A 22,424-nucleotide genomic window follows, 5' to 3' on the forward strand; every position below is an offset into this window, starting at 1 on the left:
GTGTGCATGAGTGAGTCTGTCCGGAACTGATCCCCTTTATTCTTTCTCTGTACTGTGAGGCTTTGGTTCCCCATGATCTGAAGTGGATTAAGCAGGTATGAGAATTTTATGTTATGTGGATCTTTGTCATAATCATATACAGGGAATTTTGCTTTAACCTAAGGTTGGAATCTTGACTAGCTTACTATCTAGACTGCTGGGCTTCCATGTTTTTATGGGGTGACTCCTACACATATTGCTAATTTTGTTATTATGCTAGCAAAAATGAATGTCATACATGTAAGAAAGCAGTTTTCTTTAATCATATAGAAAAGATGCAGATTTTTTAATGTATGATTTTTAATGTGATTCTTAGATGTAAAAAAACTTCTAAAAAATATACTTATCTATTAATTAGTTCCAATTTGTAATCTGAGATACAAAGGTAATTGTGGACAAAAAACTAAAATTCAGGTGTGAAATAAATAATTCTCACACATGAAACAGATATTATTGAACATGGGTAAAGAACTAAGAGGAAGGCAAGAAATGGGAAGCACTTCTTTAGAAAATGTAAATGAGCGGCAAGAACAAACTGCCACTAATGCTGCAAACTGGAAGTTATTTTTAAAACAAAAATAAATGATATCAAGATTACTTAGTATTTAACCCAAACAGCTGGTTATCCTTAATACATTATTCACATTTAAAAAAAATCTTATGTTTCTACCACAAATTTTAAAATGTGAATATATAATATATAGCATAAATTTCAGATAAAATAAAACCACCAATCATACTTATATAGTAAAAACACCATCTTGCTGCTAAATATGGAAATTTTAACAGGTTTCATGTTATCTGCCATAACAACATCAAGCCCTGAAAAAAAATGAACAACTGACAAGACTGACTTCAGATTCGGCACAAAGTAACGTCAATATTTTTCTGGCGAGTCAATACACTCGTTCCATATGACTCTGATATTGTCTTCTAAAAAGTGATCTGCAACCTTGGGGCAGTAGAATTACATTTTGAACACATTATTGTACAGAGCAAATACATACTTTAGTATTACTTTGGTTTACAAATAAGTTATTTGTTCATTTTACATTTTCTTCACCTTTTTGACATTCTGATAAATATTCTCAAAAACTGCAGGGTTATTTTTTCCCCAAACTTTTATTTTGGAAAACATTATTACAAATTTGTTGTTTTCAAAAATCTACATTACATTATGTTACAGTTATGAAGGTAAAACCAGAAAAATGAAAACTAAACAAAATTTTTGCATAGTAACAGAAAATACCACTTTCCAACATATTTCAAATAAATGGAAAAATTTATGTTTTTATTTGTTACATTACTGCAGTCCCATTACATTTCTGGAGAAACAACTTGATGTGGTTTTACTAGGCACTGTTAAAATGACAGAACTATGGAAGTCTCTCATAAAAGAGAAGATAGGCTTGAGCATTTTGGACCTTCACTTCTGACACAGCTTGAACACTGGTGTCACTTATATGAAACCAGGATCCTTTGAATGCACTGGCATTAACCACTAAGGGGAAAAAAAGAAAATGGTGTTAATGTCACTACAATTACGATTTTTAATTTCTTAACATAAAATTAACACAATTAAGAAAATACTTTAAGTTTAAGTTTTAAACTTTTGCATTTTTTAGCCACAAAAGTATATTTTAGACTGTAAATTAGGTTTTTATATTTTAAAATAAATGCAATTTCATCTGCAGTATGAAAATATAACATTCTCCAACCTGTTTGATGCAAATCAAAGTCCTAGGAGAGCCACTGGAAACACTGGTACAACTGGGACACACACCTAGACAAGTCATCAGTTATGCACATCCTACATGTGTGAAATGTTAACCTGGCATACATGGTCCATGCCCCACAGTGTAATTGTGACCCCCAGAACAAAATCTGCTAGTTTGACATATTTTTATTAATTGAAGGTAAAATATTTTAATGTTCACTGTAATAATTACCATATTGTTCTTTTCTTAATATGTTAAGAGTGCTTAGTTAGGTAGAATTATTAATCAGTGGGCAGAATGTATCAATACTGTATCTGAAGCAATTCATTGTTCTTTAATGTTGATTATTCCTGTTGAACGCTTTACATAATACAAATTTTTCTATTGTGGTTGTCTGTTAATGAAATACTGTATATTCTGAAAATTTTCAGCTAAGGAAGACAGACATTATACTCTGTACTAACATTGCTGGAGAGGGGCGACATATTAAATGTTGATGCAACCAAGAATATTAAAGAATACCCTAATGAGTTAGTGCAAGTGACAACACAGGATGCCATGAAATGCATTGAAACTTTGCGCCGCTATTTCATGCAAAAGGGAAATGAAGGCAGTCCCATTGATGCGTTAGATGTTTGTGGTGATTTTGTTCAAGTGCAGTGCGTCAGATCACACTAGACAAGTTCTTCAAACGTTGACTGGAATTTGGTAATGTAACCTTTTTTATTGTGCTTCGCATGCTGAGTGCCGTGTAGATCGTTTCGAAGAATTTGCAGATTTCTTTTTCAATAAACAAAGTTTTAAGCACCCATACATGTACATGTATGTAGTTCTTGTTTGTATGTTCGTCATATGCGTGTGCAGCTCAATAAAAGTCATAATGACATTTTAATATGTTACTTATAGCACATCCCGTCTTGGTTGCACATGTATAGGGCATGTTCCTGTAATCGGACCAGCTGGTTATTAGGACCAAAATGATCGCGATCCGATGTGGTCCGATTAAGTGGAATCGACTGTATATACAAAAGAAACAATACAGGTATATACAGGTGTACAATCAAAGACAATAAAGAAGGATTTATTATTATTATGTTTATTATGGAACCTATGGAATCACCAAATTGTTTATTTTTATGGTGTCTCCGGTAGTCACTTAATGTCTTTGTAGTTGTTACAATCGTGATGTGCCTTGGGATTTTTTGGGTTACAAAAAGTGTGCCACCACAGAAAAAGGGTTTGAAAACACTGCTTAACCTACAACACTGCTCCTGGCACGGTAAAAAAAAGACCTCCACAGCTGCTATCTCACCTACAAACTGACATTGTACATTTCTTCTTGCGTGGTTATGCTGCGTTTTTTGCATAAATTAAAGAAGATAAAGAAGATAGGTAAGGATAATAAACACACTTCTGTTTCGTAGAATTGTTTCATTATATTAGGACAGTCAGCACTGCAAGCTACCTGACAGACAGGCGAGTTAAATACAGAGATACAAGAGATGTATTTTGGTTTTAGTGCCACTGAAAGAGAACATATTTGGCACTTATGTGATATGACATTGACTTGATCTTATTACAGAAACATGTAATGGAAAAAAAAAGCAATTTTTATCTTCATGACTTTTCTCTAGCATTGCACCAGGACATGTCCGTTTGAATTTGTATGCGTATAAATCAATGATCGTGAGTCCTTCCTTCTGACGGCGTTTTGATGTTCCTGTATACATGCATTTAACTGGGACAATGAACAAGTAAGATGTAAGGCCAGTACTAAAAGTGTCAGAGAGCTGACTGAATCTTGGCTATCAAACGAAGACGCCATTAACAGACATTTGGACACGAACCCAGCATATGCAAACTTAAGAAAAACATCCTCATAATAAATAAAACTTTATGACCAACACCCTCCTAAACCCACCTCATTACACCACCCCACCCCCTACCTAATTTTGCTATATATTGCCTTTGATTCTTGTATGTCTAATCATTATCCTCTGATGACAGCTCCTGGCAGGAGCTGAAAGCTCAGGAATAAAAACTACTTTATGATATGTGATTCAGTCTCTCTCTTTGTGGATCTCCAACTACAAATACACACACACAGACACACACACAGACACACACACACACACACACACACACACACATATATATATAATTGTTAGACAATTTCCTTGGGAAACCAAAGTTCTTTGCCTCAGTTTAAAAGTGTCTAACAAATGCTCTAAGAAGCAGTTCTAAGAAGTGTACAAGTTGGACTGTGCAAGTGAATGTGTTGCTGAGATCCTTTTAAAGAGAACCACCAAGTTCAAATCCTCTTAATGCAATTTTTCTTTTCCTTGTTTTTTTCATAAGTTTTACTGAACTTACTGAGGACATTAGAACAAGTAAAACACAGCTCAGTCAAGAATATGATTAAGTACAATATTCTCCATCTTAATCTTTAAAAGCAAGTTACATAAGAATATTGTTTAAGTCAGTTAGTCTCGTCCGTTGCGAGAGATGGACGTCTGAAGCGGAGCTCCGTTAGCAGCGGTGTTATTTTTTAATATTATTTCTTTATTATCCTGAGATATCCTGTATTTACCCAACCCGAGGGTTCTACTACAGCATATGCAAGCATATATAAACATAGTCGGTAAGAAAGGAGCTCAGAAAGAAATGGAAAACTAAAGCTACATCCAAGCCTAGAACAGCAAGTCCAAGTTCAAGCTCAAGGTACGGCCTTTCAGAGACTGACCTGGAACAGATGGGTGAAAGCCCTGACTCCTCAGTACTACGGTCCACTACATCGTCTCCAGTTGAGAGCGAAATGGGGAATGAAAGTGCAAGTGACACAGGTCGCGATAGCTCGCCGATTGGGGAAGATCATTTGAAACTGGAAAAGGCCTTGCAGTCCACACTTTCACCTACTCCACGCGAGCCAGGTAAATCGGCTGTAATAGAGCCAGCCGCTTCGCCTACGCTGCACGAAAGCAGAAATGATCTGTCCAAACTGAAGGTGATGATCGCTGAGCTCAAGCAAGAGATAAAGAAAAGCGAGAAGGCAAGTGAGAAGCTGCGGCAAGAGCTGCGACAGGATAATAAAGACTTGGAGAAACGCATATATACTTGCTTTGAGATGGCCTTTAAATGTATGCTGGAAAAAATTGAGGAGCATATTCAGGAAAACTCGTCTAAACTAAGCACACTTGCTGATCAGCTGGAGGATGTTAAGCAGTCATTCACGACTCGAATTGAAATAGCCGAAAATCTAGCATCCACCGCTGATGGAAAAGCAACAGCTGCCAATTCCAAATGCAAAAAACTCGGAGACAGACTTGCCGCTCTGGAAGATGGAAGCAGAAGGAATAATATTAGAATTGAGGGTCTACCTGAGAATCCTGAAAGTCCGAACCCAGTGAAATTCGCAGTTGAACTATTCTCTAAAATAATTGGAGAGGATTTTAAATCAGATACCGAGATAGCAGCAACTTATCACATACGTGGATCAAATACCTTTTTTTATTGTTCGCTTTGAGAGATTACTATGTAAGCTAGATGTGATGGCACTCCTTAGAAACAAACAAGAAATTATATTTGAAAATAACCACATTCGTATCTTCCCTGATTTCTCTCCTGCAACAGCTGCTAAATGTGCTGCCTTCTACAACATCAAACAGCGGTTACGGCAAGCCGATATCAAATACAGCCTCTTGTATCCTGCCAAACTGAAAGTGGATGTTCAAGGCCAATACTATGTCTTCTCCAGCAAGAAGGAAGCAGAAAAGGAATTAAGAAAGCTGATCCCAAGACTATTCTGAAGTTGCATCCTGTTGTCGCATCACCTGCTGTCTGATCCACTAGTAATGATACGGGTATTATAATTATACATTCTTTACATTACTCGGACGCTTTCTGTTTATGTCTTAATTACAGTTATAGACGTGTGTGGAAGAAATTATTTTTTTTTTACAACCCTAAAGGGGACTGTTTAACATCATACCCTTGGTTTATTGTTATTGTTATTATTGCATTAGGATTTACTATGCATATCCTGGACCACTTTCTAACACCATTCCCTGTGTTTATTATCTTAATACTTTAAGATTGCTGAAGATTTTATATCTTATGCTTATAGTATGTTAATGATTATATTTTAGGCATATAGTATTTAGACTATATTGGCAATAGATATCTATACTTTCTAATCCTCATTCTCCGCTGCATGGGGGCTTGTCTTGCTTCGGATGTGCTCTGTCTCTAGGTATGTCAAAGGACCGGGACTTTGTGAAGTGGGGTCCAGCCTCACGTGGGGAGGCAAAATGGGGGGGGGGGGATAAGGGGGGAGAGAAAGAGAGCAGGCTATATCTAATCTATCCTTTTAATCCTTATAATTATAACTACCAACGTAACAATAGGCTGCATGACAATTACCTGTGGGGAAATAAGAAATTAAGGTTAAAGCTGTCTCATTTCCAGTTAAGACTATAAAATGACATCAAAAATTCTGAATCAATGTCTCCATGATGGGACAGTTAACTTTGTGAGATGGAATGTTAAAGGCCTGAATCATGAATTAAAGAGAAGGAAAGTATTCTCTCACCTAACAGGTTTAAATGCTGAAATAGTATTTTTACAGGAGACCCACTTACTAAGCAAGGATCAGTTCCGGCTGCAAAAGGACTGGACTGGCCAAATGTTCCATTCTAGCTTTAAAAGAAAACTAGAGGTGTGGGAATCCTCATACATATAACAGTCTAATTTGTAGCATCAGATGCAGTATCTGATCCTGAAGGGAGATATGGGATGGTCATGGGCAACTTATTTAACTGTAAAATGATTCTGATAAATGTTTATGCACCGAATGTCGATGATAAGGAATTCATGCAAAATGTATTTGCATCCATTCCCAATGTGAACCCTCATAAAGTTATAATGGCTGGGGACTTTAATTGTGTTTTAAATCCACTCTTAGATAGGACTCCTGTCACAGGGGGGGATGACATCTAACACTGCAAAGACAATTACACAGTTTGTAACTGACCACAACTTATCAGACCACTGGAGGTTTCTAAACCCAAACTCAAGAACATATTCTTTCTACTCACCAGTACATCATTGCTACTCAAGAATTGATTATTTCTTTATAGATAATAATTTCTTGCCTACGATTAAATCTTGCAAGTACGATGCTATTGTTATTTCCGACCATGCACCTCTGATCTTGGAGCTAAAGTCACTATGCCCCACACACTCACCTCGCAGATGGCGCCTTAACCCGCTTCTATTAGCAGACGAGAACTTTACTGAATTTATATCCAAACAAATCAGTTTTCTTCCTAGAGACAAATACATCTTCAGAGGTTTCTGCAAGAATATTCTGGGAAACTTTAATGGCCTTCTTAAGAGGACAGATAATTTCATACCTTTCCCATAGGAATAAATTAGAAACCAAGAAAGTATAAGAGCTAAAAAACGAAATTACTAGAGTAGATAAAGAACATGCCAGGCTTCCAAGCGAGGCTCTACATAGGAAAAGACAAGCTCTGCATTCAGAACTCAACTTCTTGATAACTAAAGAAACTGAACAGCTAATTTATAAATCCAGGCATCATTACTATGAACACGGAGAGAAAGCTAATAAGCTTTTAGCTCAACAAATCCACAAGCAAGAAGTTCGCAATGCAATCCCAGTAATCACCAACACAAACGGAGATGAAATCATTGACCATAAAAATATAATGCACACATTTAGAGACTACTATAAATCCTTATATTCTACTGAGTTTAAAGAAGACAATACACAATCTAATGCATTTCTGGATACATTACAGATGCCAGAAATAGGTACTTTTAGTGCGGAGGAACTGGATAAACCTCTGGCGCTATCAGAATTACTAGATGCTATAAAGTCACTTCAAGGTGGGAAAAGCAGCAGGCTCTGATGGCTGCCCTGCAGAATTTTATAAGAAATTCTCCACTCAGCTAGCTCCCCTCCTATTAGCAACATTTACAGAAGCCAGAGACAATCAAATTCTACCTCAAACTTTTTGCCAAGTATTAATCACCGTCTTTCCTAAACAAAATAAGCACTTATCACAATGTGCATCATATAGACCAATTTCACTTCTGAATAATGATGTTAAAATACTCTCAAAAATCATAGCTAGAAGGATGGAGAAAGTGTGCCTTCGGTAGTATCACAAGATCAAACTGGATTTATCAAGGGTCGATACTTATCTTCCAATCTTTGACACGTGTTAAATGTAATATACTCACCAACAAAGTCAAACACCCCATAAATATTATTATCATTAGGTGATAATAATAATAGAGAGTCAAGGCTGGGGGGTTGTCAAGAGGTGGGGCCTGTTAAAGCCCATTGCGGCACTTCCTGTGTGATTTTGGGCTATACAAAAATAAACTGTATTGTATTGTATTGTATGCAGAAGAAGCATTTGACGTGATTGAATGGAAATACCTTTCCACAACATTAGAGAAATTTGGGTTAGGCCCGAACATTTGTGCATGGATCAAATTACTATATACCAATCCATGATATGGTACTGTATATATCAGATCCATAAAATTATGTGCCTGCAGTCTTAACAGCACTTACAGAATTTCAAAAAATCTCTGGTCTCAGAATTAATTTGAATAAAAGTGTGCTCTTTCCAGTGAATTCTCAAGCACACAATATTAGATTGGACACCTTCCCTTTTATCATCGCAGATCAGTTTAAATACCTAGGGGTAAACATCACAAGTAAACATAAAGCTCTTTATCAACAAAATTTTGCCGTCTGTATGGAAAAAATTAAGCAAGACTTGCATAGATGGTCAACCCTTCATCCGACAACAATTAACGTTGTTAAGATGAATATTTTTCCTAAGCTACTTTTTTTATTTCAAAACATTCCAATATACATTAATAAATCATTTTTTAAGCAATTAGATTCAACAATAACCTAATTTATTTGGAACTCAAAACACCCACGTATCCAAAGAGCGACCCTATAAAGAACTAAGGCAGAATGAGGCATGACTCTACCCAACTTTCAGCTTTATTACTGGGCAGCAAACATATAAGCTATAAAAACCTGGATACAAATAGATGAATGTACACAGGCTTGGTCCGCAATGGAAGTAAAATCCTGCGGTACTTCTTTATATTCCCTGCTTTGTGCCCCAATAAATGCAAGTTATCTGCAATATACTAATAACCCAATTGTGCTTCACTCACTCAGAATATGGAACCAATGTAGAAAGCATTTTAAGATGGAGAATCTTTTATCTGTGGCACCTATGCAAGAGAACCACCTCTTTCAACCCTCGCAAACATATGCAGTTTTTAATATCTGGAAAAGATTTGGGATTAAATTGCTTAGAGATCTATATATAGACAACATCTTTGCATCCTATGAACAATTACACTCCAAATTTAACTTTCTAGCGACACATTTCTTTCACTATCTTCAAATTAGGAACTTTGTTAAACAGAACCTGCCTGATTTTCCTCATCTCGCACCCTCCTCCATGCTGGAAAAAATACTGCTCAATTTCAAGGACTTAAGACACCATCTCTGCAATATATAAAATTATCTTGCAGTCCCTCCATTTTAAAGATCCAAGAGGACAATGGGAAAAAGATCTCTTAATCAATATATCAGAAAAGGAGTGGAAAATAGCAATGCAGAGACTTCACTCGAGCTCCATATGCGCAAAGCATACAATTATTCAACTCAACATTATATATCAAGCACATCTGTCTCGCCTAAAACTGTCCAAAATGTTTCCAGGGCAAGATCCAACCTGAGTACGCTGCAATCAAGTCCCAGCCTCACTGGGTCACATGTTCTGGGCCTGCATCAAATTAACATCATTTTGGACTAAAATTTGTAAGTGCCTTTCAGACAGCCTTGGTGTCACAATCCCTCCTAACCCATTAACAGCTGTGTTTGGTGTTCTTCCAGATGGGTACAAGTGGAGAAGGACAAACAAACTGTGATTGCATTCACTACACTATTGGCACGCAGACTTATTTTGCTAAACTGGAAGAATCCTAACTCTCCTCTTTTAAGTCAGTGGGAAACCAATGTTTTATACTATTTGAAATTGGAAAAAAATCAAATATTCAGTTAGAGGATCTGTACAGAATTTCTAATATCTAATATCTAATCAATAATATCTTAGAATAGGGGTGGGCAGATTCAGTCCTGGAGGGCCGCAGTGGCTGCAGGTTTTTGTTCCAACCCAGTTGCTTAATAAGAAGCACTGATTGCTCAAGTAACACTTCTGCTTCACTTTAGTGGTTTCTCTTGTTAAGATTTTGAACCCTTATTGCTTATTTTAGTCTTAAACAGCTGTAGTCTTGGTTTTTAATTGCTCCTTACTAACAATAAGATACAAATGACAAAAGAAACCAGCATTTCTCCATTTAGCTTGTTTCCATTTACACCTGTGTGTATTTATCATGCACTATTGGGTTTAAATTAAATACTTGGAAGGAAAGTGAAGAGAAAAAATGGAAGCACTGAGAATAACTCGTCTGTTTTAGACTTCAAATCATTTGGATGATATTCTTAGAAAGGGAAATAAATCTAGGATATGAGAATGACCTGACACAGCAGAGTTAAAGCACTAACAAGCCATGAAATTAAATAATTGACAAGGATTGTTTTTTAATTAAGCAACTGGGTTGGAATAAAAACCTGCAACCACTGTGGCCCTCTAGGACTCTCACCCCTGTCTTAGAATAATCTTTTAATGCACCGAGGAAGCAATTTTCTCCACATTTCTTTTTCTTCTCCATTTATCTCTATTGCCCTATTAAACTCATCAATTTAGGTACGTCTACAAGCCTTAAGTTTTACTCTGTTGGCCATGCTCTCTCTCTCAGGGGTGTGGGGCAACTTGTTTTCAATCCTATCTTTTGTATAAATTGATCTATTTGTATGGAATGATTACAATAAAATTAAAAAAAAAAAAAAAAAAGAATATTGTTTAAGTCACCCAAGGTCCATATGAAGATTTTATACTGGAGGATGCAGGTCAGATTCTAGCAATAGCAAGTGACTATTTGCTGTTTTCAGTGTTTTGTATGGAACCACTACATGCACCCACTGCTTCAAACCCATTTATATTTTTTTACAGTGATATGAATACAGTAGTATAATTAAAAAGAAAATACAGACTATCCTTTAACAAGTTTTTATGTTTATTCAATCAGAAAACTAAAACAACTTGAAAAAAATTAAAGTCAATTTACAAATGTGAATCAACAGCATCATATTATTACATCAAAAGAAATAAAAACATAATTAATGTAGTAATTAAAAATCTGGTCAAAATGAAAAACCAGAAAGTAAAGCTGTCCATATATATATATAGCATACAGGAACTGTGTTGTATGGAAACCCATATTAAACTATGGTGTTAACTGTACTTACTTTCAGGCACTGTTCCATTAAGGTGCTCCAAACACTGGGTGCTGCTTCGGACCTTAACAAAGGCAGTGTAATGTCCAGACCGCATAGTCCCACTGTGCTCCACTACTCCGTAAAGGCTGTACAACACTTGTTTATCTCCTGTAACATTCTTAAACAAAAACTTGCCATGAGAATTACTAAGAAGCACTGTCGATTGACGGTCCTTTTTTCTCCTCTCTTCATTATCAAGTTTATTATCATTAAACATACAAAAATAACATTTCAATGCAAAACCTACATATTCAGGTGGCTACATATGATTTAAATACCAGCACCTGGCAAAAGAAAATAATACTATAAGACCAGTTCTTTTCACATTACATATATGTACACTAAAGACAGACTCATTCCAGCTGTGATTGTTTACTTTACATTTTCTGTATAGTCAACCGTAATTTACTGCACATTATGTGTTAATACTGAGCACCCACAGATATTTGCATATATTATTGTGTATTCTTATTAGATCGGCTGGGGTTTCGTCAAAATTCTATTACTATTGTTATCTGAAACCTTTTGACTGTTTATTATTACAGTTCAAATAATATTTAATCCCAAAATGGAAATGGGGTATCAGAGCACTTTTGAGGATGACATAGTTAAGGTAAAAGCAAGTACCGTATATACTCGCGGCTAAGTTCTCTAGCGGATAAGTTTGGAGTTGATTTTACAGTATAATTGTGGTATTTTATAATGTCAGTTGTATAAGTCGAATATGGAAAACTCACGCTATTGGTACAAGGGATTATGATATGCTAACGCCCACCGGAGACAGTAACCATGGAGCACACTGCCTTTATTTTCTATGTGGGTGCGGCAATGCGCTGTATTAGCGCATGCTTCTAACTGCTCGCACTCTCTGTCTCTATTTTGCCTATGTGACCACATGGTAATACCCGAACTATTCCGAAGCAACATTTGCTCTGATTTGTGTTTTTTGTATCTCACACCCTCATACACCTTTATTGTAAGAGTTACCTTATCTACGATCAAAAGATCAGCGTTCGATCAGAAGAAAATATGAAGCTGGTTTTAAATTAAAGTAGTGAAAGAAATTAGTAACTGCTGCTGCAACAAAATTTGATGCATGTGGGAAACTGATGTGAGATTGGAGGAGGCAAGAACAAAAAAAATTAAGTGTCACATTTTTGAAATGGCGTATAAGCCAGGGTCTGATTTTATGTTCGATTTTTCTGGTTTCAAGACCCGACTTGTACATGAGCATATACGGTATACTGTATGTTGTTCTCCACATTTGAGAAAAAGACCAGTGTCAAAGCTTACAAACATTATGACTGACCAATGATTTTTTTTAATGACTCACAGGAAATTTGTATACACTTTTAAAATATACAACATTTGAGATACAAGTGTTAGTTCGACACAATTCCTAAAAGACTTCAATAGAACCTATTAGGGAAACTGTTTCCTTAAGAAAATTGCTCCTATTTAGCCAACAAACAGCTGCCTTTTAATTCTTTCCCATGATGAATCCAACATACTTAAATCTGATAGTAAGGTATTGTGCTTATGTATTGATAGTTGGCTGTTTAAAATTTGTTGAAAACGTACTCTCTGTTAATTAGCATAAACAGGACTATGCATAGTCTGATTGCATGACAACACTCATATATGACTGACCCATTCCACAAAAAAAATATGACTTAAAAATATATTACACATACCTTGCAACCAACAGTACAAAATGGGGCCAAATCAAGGATCTGGGGAAACTGCACATGCCTATTTTCTTTACATATGCCATATCCAGTCTAAAGAAAGGAACAAAAATTCAATCTTCATTTAAATTTTCATGAGATAACATTGTCTTTGACTATGTTAAAATACTCCATGGTCACTTTATTAGGTATACCTACGTATCTCATACTGGTTAGGACCCACTTTTGCCTCCAGAACAACCTATGTTGATTAAGGAATGGATACAACAAGGTACTTTAAACCTTTGTTTCTGATTTTGTCCCATACTAACTCAGTAGCATTACTCACACAATTCCAGCAGATTTTGTGGCTTTCCCATCCTAGATCACTTGAAAGATTCTATATTAGATTGAATTCTCAGGATTGTACAATATCTTAACTAAAAACTAAAGTTTCTGTCATGTGGAAGCAGCTTGAAACGATGCATGTTTTGTGACATGAAACTTTACCCAGCTGGAAGTATAGATTTGAAAAATTGTACACTGTGGCCATATAGGGATGCACATGGTCACAAACAATGATTAGGTATGCTGCTCTGCTGATTTCATTACACATACTACTATGATACAATTTATAGCCTGTACTATTAACACAAGGCAGGATGAATCTATACTTTCTTGCTATAGTAGATTTTTCAGACTAGGTGAAATTTTTATTATTATCAATCATTGTTTTTAATGATTACAAGATCTCTTTTGCTTCATCGTCCACCTTGGCCAAAAACTATATAGCAGAACCCTTTGTGGTCATCTGCTACAAATTCCAACTTGCTGTGCATTCAGAGATGCCCTTCTAAACATCACTGTTAAAAAGAATTTTTACTGGAGTACTTTTGAACAATCCATTAGCCTGAGTGAGTCTAGCCATTTGTCAATTATTAACCATCTGGTTTTACCCATTTACCTGCCATTACCACTCACTCATGTTTTTTCATTAGTGTACTATTTTTGGTATACTCTGTAATGGTTGAAAATTTCAGGAAGGTGGCTGCTTCTGCACAAACATATCCATTCTCAAAGTAATTTAAATCATGTACTTTGCCCACTCTGATATTTGGACAAAGAAACCAAACTCTTCCCATATCTGTGTGCTTTATGCACTGGGTTGCTGCTGTGTGATTATCTGCTCAGAGATGCAGGCTATTACCATTTACGAGCCGGTGTTCTTAATACAGTGTTCATCATATTCACGTGTATGCATATTTATATAATCATTGTAATAATGTCAATGCAGATATTGGCTTTCTACACTGATATTTATTCATCACTTGGAATATCAATTACTAATAAAAAGGCATTAACATAAAAGACACAAACGATTTTTTATACCCAAGAAGCAGACAAAAGGACTTTTTTTTTTAAAGCAGATTCTTGGATTTTCATGTTTCACTCGGAGATTTAGATATACTAGCAAAATACCCGTGCTTCGCGGCGGCGAAATACTGCCTTAAAATTGTTATTAAGAAGAAAAGTAAACATTTTTAAACTGAGGGAAAATATACAAATAATTATTTGTTAAGGATCTCTTTGTATACCACGTTGTCAGTTCGGTCCTCTGGTTGTAATATGACCAAGCTGTGCACTGAGCTTACTCTTGAGCATGCAACGTACAGCTGGCCATGTGAAAAGCAATCTTGCCTCAAATCAATGCCAACCTTTTGTAGGGTTTGTCCCGGAGACTTAATTGTCATTGCAAAGAAGAGCCTTACTGGAAATTGGAGGCATTTGAATTGAAATGGGAGATCAGAAGGTATAACAGGGATGCGAGGAATAAAAAGCTCTCCCCTGAGCCACTGCCAGTAAAAATAGTTGCCTCAATTAGGTTCTTTTGCAGATACGTGACCTAAAGTCTTGTGCCATTACAAAGTTTCGGTGGCTGTACGCAAATCCACAATCGGGTTTTTTGAGCCAAACCTGTTGTTTTTGTATGAGCCGCTTTTTATTATTGGGATTGTACCTAGAAACAGAAGCTCTATTAACTTGTGGATTTGCGTGCGAATATTTAGCAGCAGCGTCTCTATTAACTTGTGGATTTGCCTGCGAGTATTTAGCGACAGCGTCTCTGGGTCCCCCTTCCCATGGGCTCACCACCTATGGGAGGGGCCAAGGAGGTCGGGTGCAGTGTGAGTTGGGTGGTGGCCGAAGGCGGTCCGATCCTCGGCTACAGAAACTGGCTCTTGGGACGTGGAATGTCACCTCTCTGAAGGGGAAGGAGCCTGAGCTAGTGCGCGGAGTTGAGAGGTTCCGGCTAGATATAGTCGGGCTCACCTCGACGCACAGCTTGGACTCTGGAACCAATCTCCTTGAGAGGGGCTGGACTCTCTACCACTCTGGAGTTGCCCCCGGTGAGAGGCGCCGAGCAGGTGTGGGTATACTTATTGCCCCCCAACTTGGAGCCTGTACATTGGGGTTTACCCCGGTGGACGAGAGGGTAGCCTCCCTTCGCCTTCGGGTGGGGGGACGGGTCCTAACTGTTGTTTGTGCGTATGCACCGAACAGCAGTTCGGAGTACCCACCCTTTTTGGAGTCCCTGGAGGGGGTGCTAGAGGGCATACCTTCTGGGGACTCCCTCGTTCTGCTGGGAGACTTCAATGCTCACGTGGGCAATGACAGTGAGACCTGGAAGGGCGTGATTGGGAGGAATGGCCCCCCTGATCTGAACCCGAGCGGTGTTTTGTTATTGGACTTCTGTGCTCATCACGGATTGTCCATAACGAACACCATGTTCAAGCATAGGGGTGTTCATATGTGCACTTGGCACCAGGACACCCTAGGCCTCAGTTCGATGATCGACTTTGTGGTCGTGTCGTCGGACTTGCGGCCACATGTCTTGGACACTCGGGTGAAGAGAGGGGCGGAGCTGTCAACTGATCACCACCTGGTGGTGAGTTGGCTTCGATGGTGGGGGAGGATGCCGGTCAGGCGTGGTAGGCCCAAACGTGTTGTGAGGGTCTGCTGGGAACGTCTGGCAGAGCCCCCTGTCAGAAGTAGCTTCAACTCCCACCTCTGGCAGAACTTCGACCACATCCCGAGGGAGGTGGGGGACATTGAGTCCGAATGGGCCATGTTCCGTGCCTCTATTGTTGAGGCAGCTGACCGGAGCTGTGGCCGTAAGGTGGTTGGTGCCTGTCGTGGCGGCAATCCCCGAACCCGCTGGTGGACACCGGTGGTGAAGGATGCCGTCAAGCTGAAGAAGGAGTCCTACGGGACCCTTTTGTCCTGTGGGACCCCGGAGGCAGCTGATAGGTACCGGCAGGCCAAGCGGAATGCGGCTTTGGTGGTTGCTGAGGCAAAAACTCGGGCGTGGGAGGAGTTTGGGGAGGCCATGGAGAATGACTTTCGGACGGCTTCGAGGAGATTCTGGTCCACCATCCGGCGTCTCAGGAAGGGGAAGCAGTGCAGTGTCAACACTGTATATGGTGGGGATGGTGCGCTGCTGACCTCCACTCGGGACGTTGTGGGTCGGTGGGGGGAATACTACGAAGACCTCCTCAATCCCATTAACATGCCTTCCAATGAGGAAGCAGAGCCTGGGGACTCAGAGGTGGGCTCCCCCATCTCTGGGACTGAGGTCACCGAGGTGGTCAAAAAACTCCTTGGTGGCAGGGCCCCGGGGGTGGATGAGATACGCCCTGAGTTCCTCAAGGCTCTGGATGTTGTAGGACTGTCTTGGCTGACACGCCTCTGCAACATCGCATGGACATCAGGGACAGTGCCTCTGGATTGGCAGACCGGGGTGGTGGTCCCCCTCTTTAAGAAGGGGGATCGGAGGGTGTGTTCCAACTACAGAGGGATCACACTCCTCAGCCTCCCTGGAAAAGTCTATTCAGGGGTCCTGGAGAGGAGGGTCCGTCGGATAGTCGAGCCTCGGATTCAGGAGGAACAGTGTGGTTTTCGTCCTGGTCGCGGAACAGTGGACCAGCTCTATACCCTTAGCAGGGTCCTGGAGGGTGCATGGGAGTTTGCCCAAACAGTCTACATGTGTTTTGTGGACTTAGAAAAGGCATTCGACCGTGTCCCTCGGGGAATCCTGTGGGGGGTACTCCGAGAGTATGGGGTACCGGCCCCCCTGATAAGGGCTGTTCAGTCCCTGTACGATCAGTGCCAGAGCTTGGTCCGCATTGCCGGCAGTAAGTCGAACCCGTTTCCAGTGAGAGTTGGACTCCGCCAGGGCTGCCCTTTGTCACCGATTCTGTTCATAACTTTTATGGACAGAATTTCTAGGCGCAGCCAGGGTGTTGAGGGGGTCCGGTTTGGTGGGCTCAGGATTGGGTCACTGCTTTTTGCAGATGATGTTGTCCTGTTTGCTTCATCAGGCCGTGATCTTCAGCTCTCTCTGGATCGGTTCGCAGCCGAGTGTGAAGCGGCTGGGATGAGAATCAGCACCTCCAAATCCGAGACCATGGTCCTCAACCGGAAAAGGGTGGAGTGCCCTCTCAGGGTTGGTAGCGAGATCCTGCCCCAAGTGGAGGAGTTCAAGTATCTCGGGGTCTTGTTCACGAGTGAGGGAAGAATGGAGCGTGAGATCGACAGGCGGATCGGTCAGGCATCCGCAGTAATGCGGGCGTTGCATCGGTCTGTCGTGGTGAAAAAGGAGCTGAGCCGCAAGGCGAAGCTCTCAATTTACCAGTCGATCTATGTTCCTACCCTCACCTATGGTCATGAGCTATGGGTAGTGACTGAAAGAACGAGATCACGAATACAAGCGGCTGAAATGAGTTTCCTCCGCAGGGTGTCTGGGCTTTCCCTTAAAGATAGGGTGAGAAGCTCAGTCATCCGGGAGGGGCTCAGAGTAGAGCCGCTGCTCCTCCGCATCGAGGAGTCAGATGAGGTGGCTCGGGCATCTGATCAGGATGCCTCTTGGACGCCTCCCTGGTGAGGTGTTCCAGGCACGTCCAACCGGGAGGAGGCCCCGGGGAAGACCCAGGACACGCTGGAGGGACTATGTCTCTCGACTGGCCTGGGAACGCCTTGGGATTCTCCCGGAAGAGCTAGAAGAAGTGGCCAGGGAGAGGGAAGTCTGGGCATCTCTGCTCAAGCTGCTGCCCCCGCGACCCGACCTCGGATAAGCGGGAGACAATGGATGGATGGATGGATGGATATTTAGCGACAGCGTCTCTATGAACTTGTGGATTTTTCTGTGAGTATTTGGCGGCAGCGTCACGAAGTTGTTTCCGCCTAGCTGTGATAAGCGGAAAACCGTTACGCTTTGCACTTACGGGATGGAAGGACAATCCCGACCGCTTTTATATAGTGTCTTGATAATTGAAGGCATTATTTTTTCTCCTTGGATGGCTTGTTATAAAATAACTGTAAAATTAAGAGTCAAACTACACTTCCTTCGGAAAGCTAACATGATTTTGGCAGTGTTAACATCCTGCAAAAAATGCATGGGCAAAACATGAAAAGCAACGACAAGATTTTAACTAGGAAAAAACATTTAAGGGAAGAAAGTGGGCAGAATTTATCATGTTTTAATAACAGTTTGATCCCAGAATTCTTGATAATCTACAACAAAAATGTTCTGGTGATGGATGGTTAAGCAAATTAAGTATGTGATTGAAAGCAAAATTTAAAAAAAATACACAATATATGAGTCGCTATCATGGCCTTTGGTTTTTGTTTGCTTCATAAAAAATACACACTCTGTTAGATCCTTCAGGGATTAATGTTATCCTTTAAATGACTGACATTGTTGTTCAAGGCAAATTGAATTTTTTGTGATATTTTTTTACAGCAATAAAATACATATACTACATCTGAGTCAGTAAAAAAGAAAGTACAAAGTTAACCAGTAACAGACAACCAAAGCACCTGCTGACTAAATAAAAAACAGAGAGTTTACAGTTAAGAACGAAGAAAGATAAAGAAGAAAATAGGCCAAAATAAGCAAATTAGGCAGAAGGCAATGCCGCACTTAGCAAATTTGGCTCAAACCTCTTTACAGGCAGACCCAGGTATACAATAGATCCACTACATTGTCTCTGATTTCTGCAGTATTTCTGCAATAACTTGTACTATTGTTATTATTTTTGCATTTAAACAATTTTATTTTATGTACCTTGGCATTATTGAGTATATAATGAACAGAATAAACTGAATTCTGAGAACAATACCACTGCTGCAGAGGTTTGCATACCAAATACTCTTTCCATGTGTACTTTGTGCTTTTGAATTAATTTTAGTTTTCACAGTGCTGCAGCAGCATGTAATATGAAACACACAATTTGTAAGCAATGTTGTATTAAAAACCAGATACTCCAGAAAACCACAAACTAATGCTGTCTCTTCAACTCCAGTTGATAGTAGTAGTTGAAGACCGATTTACACTGAATTTAAAATTTGCAAACCAATGTAATCTTAATACATAATTCGCCTGCCTCCTCACTCACTCACTCACGTCCGTCTGAAGCCGAATGTGCAGTCGCCTTCTGCGCAGCTGCCCGAAAAACCTTACGAGACCGACATCCAACCCCAACATCGTGGCAGGCAGCGGATTTACGGCCGCAAAGATTCAAAGAGAAAGGCGACTTCAATTAAAGCTCTAGAGGCCTGAAAGGCGATTTCGACTACAGCTCGAGGCCTAATTACGCATTCTGATTCAATTACGCATTCAATTACACTTATATCAGGTTTTTTGGTGCTTATACTTATTACTATTCCATATTGTACTGGAACATTCATCATTCAATATTATACTATAGGCCTGGAAAATTCATCAACTAACAGTACAAGCCTGTACAGTATTGAGTAAAGCAGACTACAATCATTACAACTTGTTCGTTACTTATCATTTGTTCTTCATACACTGCTGACACAAACTCATGCCCGTTTCATCTTACGTTGTCGAAACGGGCTCTTTGTCTAGTCAAAGATAAAATGAATAAGCAAGAAACTGAATGTGAAATCGCTCACCTTATGTAAGCTCGTGTAGAGGTTTTGTTTGCTCTCATCTTGATTGGCTAAACCTTCACGAGAGCTTCAACAAAGCTTCAAGAGCCATAGAAAAGGAGGACTATGCCCTTAACATAAAATAATTAAGTGGATGTAAAGCATCACAGGATAATTTTTTTACATGTACCTAATGGTGATTCATGTTTGTGGCACAAATAATTTTAAAAACACATTTGTAAATTACACATTCAAACAATATTTTATTAAATATGGAATATTTTAATGACAATTATTGTTTGATGTGCCCTATTACAAATGATAAGGGACTGCCTCATTGCAACTCACCTAGTGCAAAGGTGAAACTGTAACTTCGCATTTCCAGGTTTAAATGATGGAGAATGCTGCAATGCATGAAATCCATTTCCACTACTTAGATCAAATTAAGAGGAAGGAATTAATTGAAAGGTTTTTCTTGATTAGGAGTAAACAGTTTGTCATTTTTCCTTGGTTACATTTTCATTTCAGTAAAATAAAAAATATATAAACAATGACTTGGAATATATCAGAGAATCAAATCACAATACTTAAAATACTGCAAAACATAAATCATATTATTGTTTGTGGTTCCCTTGCAATTCATGCTCCTAGAGTGTATAAATTCAACTTTTTGTGGATACTTGGTGGATGAATAGGTTTTCCCATTAATTCTTGCAAATGTGGGATTTTGGTCAACCGCTTAACTGACCAGAGAATGGAAAAGTGACTGTTAAGTGACTTTAAGTCTAACAAATTTGGTGCCAAAATGTCAGTAGTACATATTAGATGGGGAGAGCAGTTGCACTTGCCATATGTTAGTTTGAGGAATGTACCATAAGTCCTTCAGAAAGAAATAATGTTTTTCTACCTTTTTTTTTAAATTTAGCTTGCCTGCAAAATTGGGCATTAAATGTGAAGATCTTAAAGGATAAGCTAGGTATTTTTAAAGTCAAAATTATTTCTTCATAATCATGGCATAAATTAATTTGCCAGATAAAATGGTGTTCTAAAGAGAATTGTTTTCATAAATTTTAAAAATACTTTGTTTGTTCTTGCATCTTACATGCCAAATATGTCCACTTTGAAGTGGTAAAGGTTTTCATTTAAGAGTACATGCATTCTGCGTTTATGAAGTATCTTCATAATAACATAAGGAAACTAGAAATAATTATTTTATCACAGATTAATCTATCCTTTTTTTCTCAAGGAAATGATACGTTACTTGCTTGTTTGTGTACTTGCAGCGGCTATGACAGCGCAACACCAAACCTTCCTCTCCACCCATTACAATCTGTGTAGTTACACACCCTTCCACAATTATTGGCACCTCTGGTAAAGATGATAAAAGAAAAGCTTATAAAAAAAATCACCAAAATTGCACTGAAAAAATTAGAGAAATCCAACCTTTAAATGAAGTAAATTTATTCTGAGAAAAAAATAATTCCTCATCAAGAAATTATTATTTTAATCTCTGAATCTCTAAACTGGCCAACAATTACGTCTCAATTGACTACTTTGGTATTTTTGATTATTGGAATCCACATAGAATTTCAATGTAAGTTTTGACAATGACCTAACTTTTAGCCATATTAAGATCTGTTTTCTAAACATTAGAAAAAAGTAACATTAAGAATGTTTCTTAAAAATCAAATTATATAAAATGAATGAATTAGTTATTTATTAAGCAGAATTCAGTTTTACAGAATTTTACTATCAGGTTGTGTATGTAACTACCGTAACTCATATTATTTTTTGTTATTTATCCATTTTCAGAATCACCTTATGCCACAACTTATGCTGTTAGCTATCAACTCATATTATTTTTTGTTATTTATCCATTTTCAGAATCACCGTATGCCACAACTTACGCTGTTAGCTATCAATGCATTTACATGCACACACTATACCCAGATAAGGTGAGTAACCTCTATTTACATGTGCAAGAACCCTTTCAGAGGTCTGCTTTTGCAAAGTGCCTCTGTGTCATTAAATTGCACAAAAAAGATAACACCATCATCATTGGTCACTGTGAATCTGAAAACAAACATGAAGACTTGTGTTTAATAAATACTAGCCAACCCGCGGCGTACCATACGCCGCATAATCAGGCCGGTTTTTTAATGATTTTTAAGCACAGGGAAAAAATTAACATTTGAAAAATCCGGAGGAGAGGGGAAGGACGCCCATTACGCCCCATCCGTCATGCTAGTCTGCTGATTTCTCGTTCAGTAACCTGTGAGTAGTGATGGGCGGAGTGAAGCCTCACGAAGCATCAACACGTTTGAAGCAATTGTGTCGGAAATCGTATCGAAGCTTCGAAGCATTTGACACTCACCTCTCTCGTGACACCTCCTGGCCATTTTCATTAACGTTACAGAAACTTATGATACACTTCAATGACGTCTGTTAAAAGTCGTATTGGTTTTATTTTTTCGTAGCTACAGACTGACAACGAAGAGAAGGGTTCGTCAGCAGCTTGTAGTGTGTGATGTCTAAAAAATATAAATATAACTAACGCCGACAGGCAGAATGCACTATACGATAGCA

The 22,424-nt window shown here is 38.8% G+C and overlaps 1 protein-coding gene across 1 annotated transcript in view; it reads right to left on the bottom strand.

The window, feature by feature from the left end:
* Positions 1–1,142: 1,142 nt before the first annotated feature.
* Positions 1,143–22,424, bottom strand: part of usp16 (ubiquitin specific peptidase 16) — a 182,743-nt gene continuing 161,461 nt past the window's right edge. The window contains exons 16-18 of the mRNA XM_028790464.2: positions 12,915–13,001; positions 11,191–11,338; positions 1,143–1,540 (exon numbers count right to left, since the gene is read on the bottom strand). Of these exons, the coding sequence (XP_028646297.2) occupies positions 1,416–1,540; positions 11,191–11,338; positions 12,915–13,001 (360 nt within the window). The 3' untranslated portion in view covers positions 1,143–1,415. The remainder of the gene's footprint in view (positions 1,541–11,190; positions 11,339–12,914; positions 13,002–22,424) is intronic.

The sequence above is a fragment of the Erpetoichthys calabaricus genome, chromosome 4 (genome assembly GCF_900747795.2).
Source record: "Erpetoichthys calabaricus chromosome 4, fErpCal1.3, whole genome shotgun sequence".
NCBI lineage: Eukaryota > Metazoa > Chordata > Cladistia > Polypteriformes > Polypteridae > Erpetoichthys > Erpetoichthys calabaricus.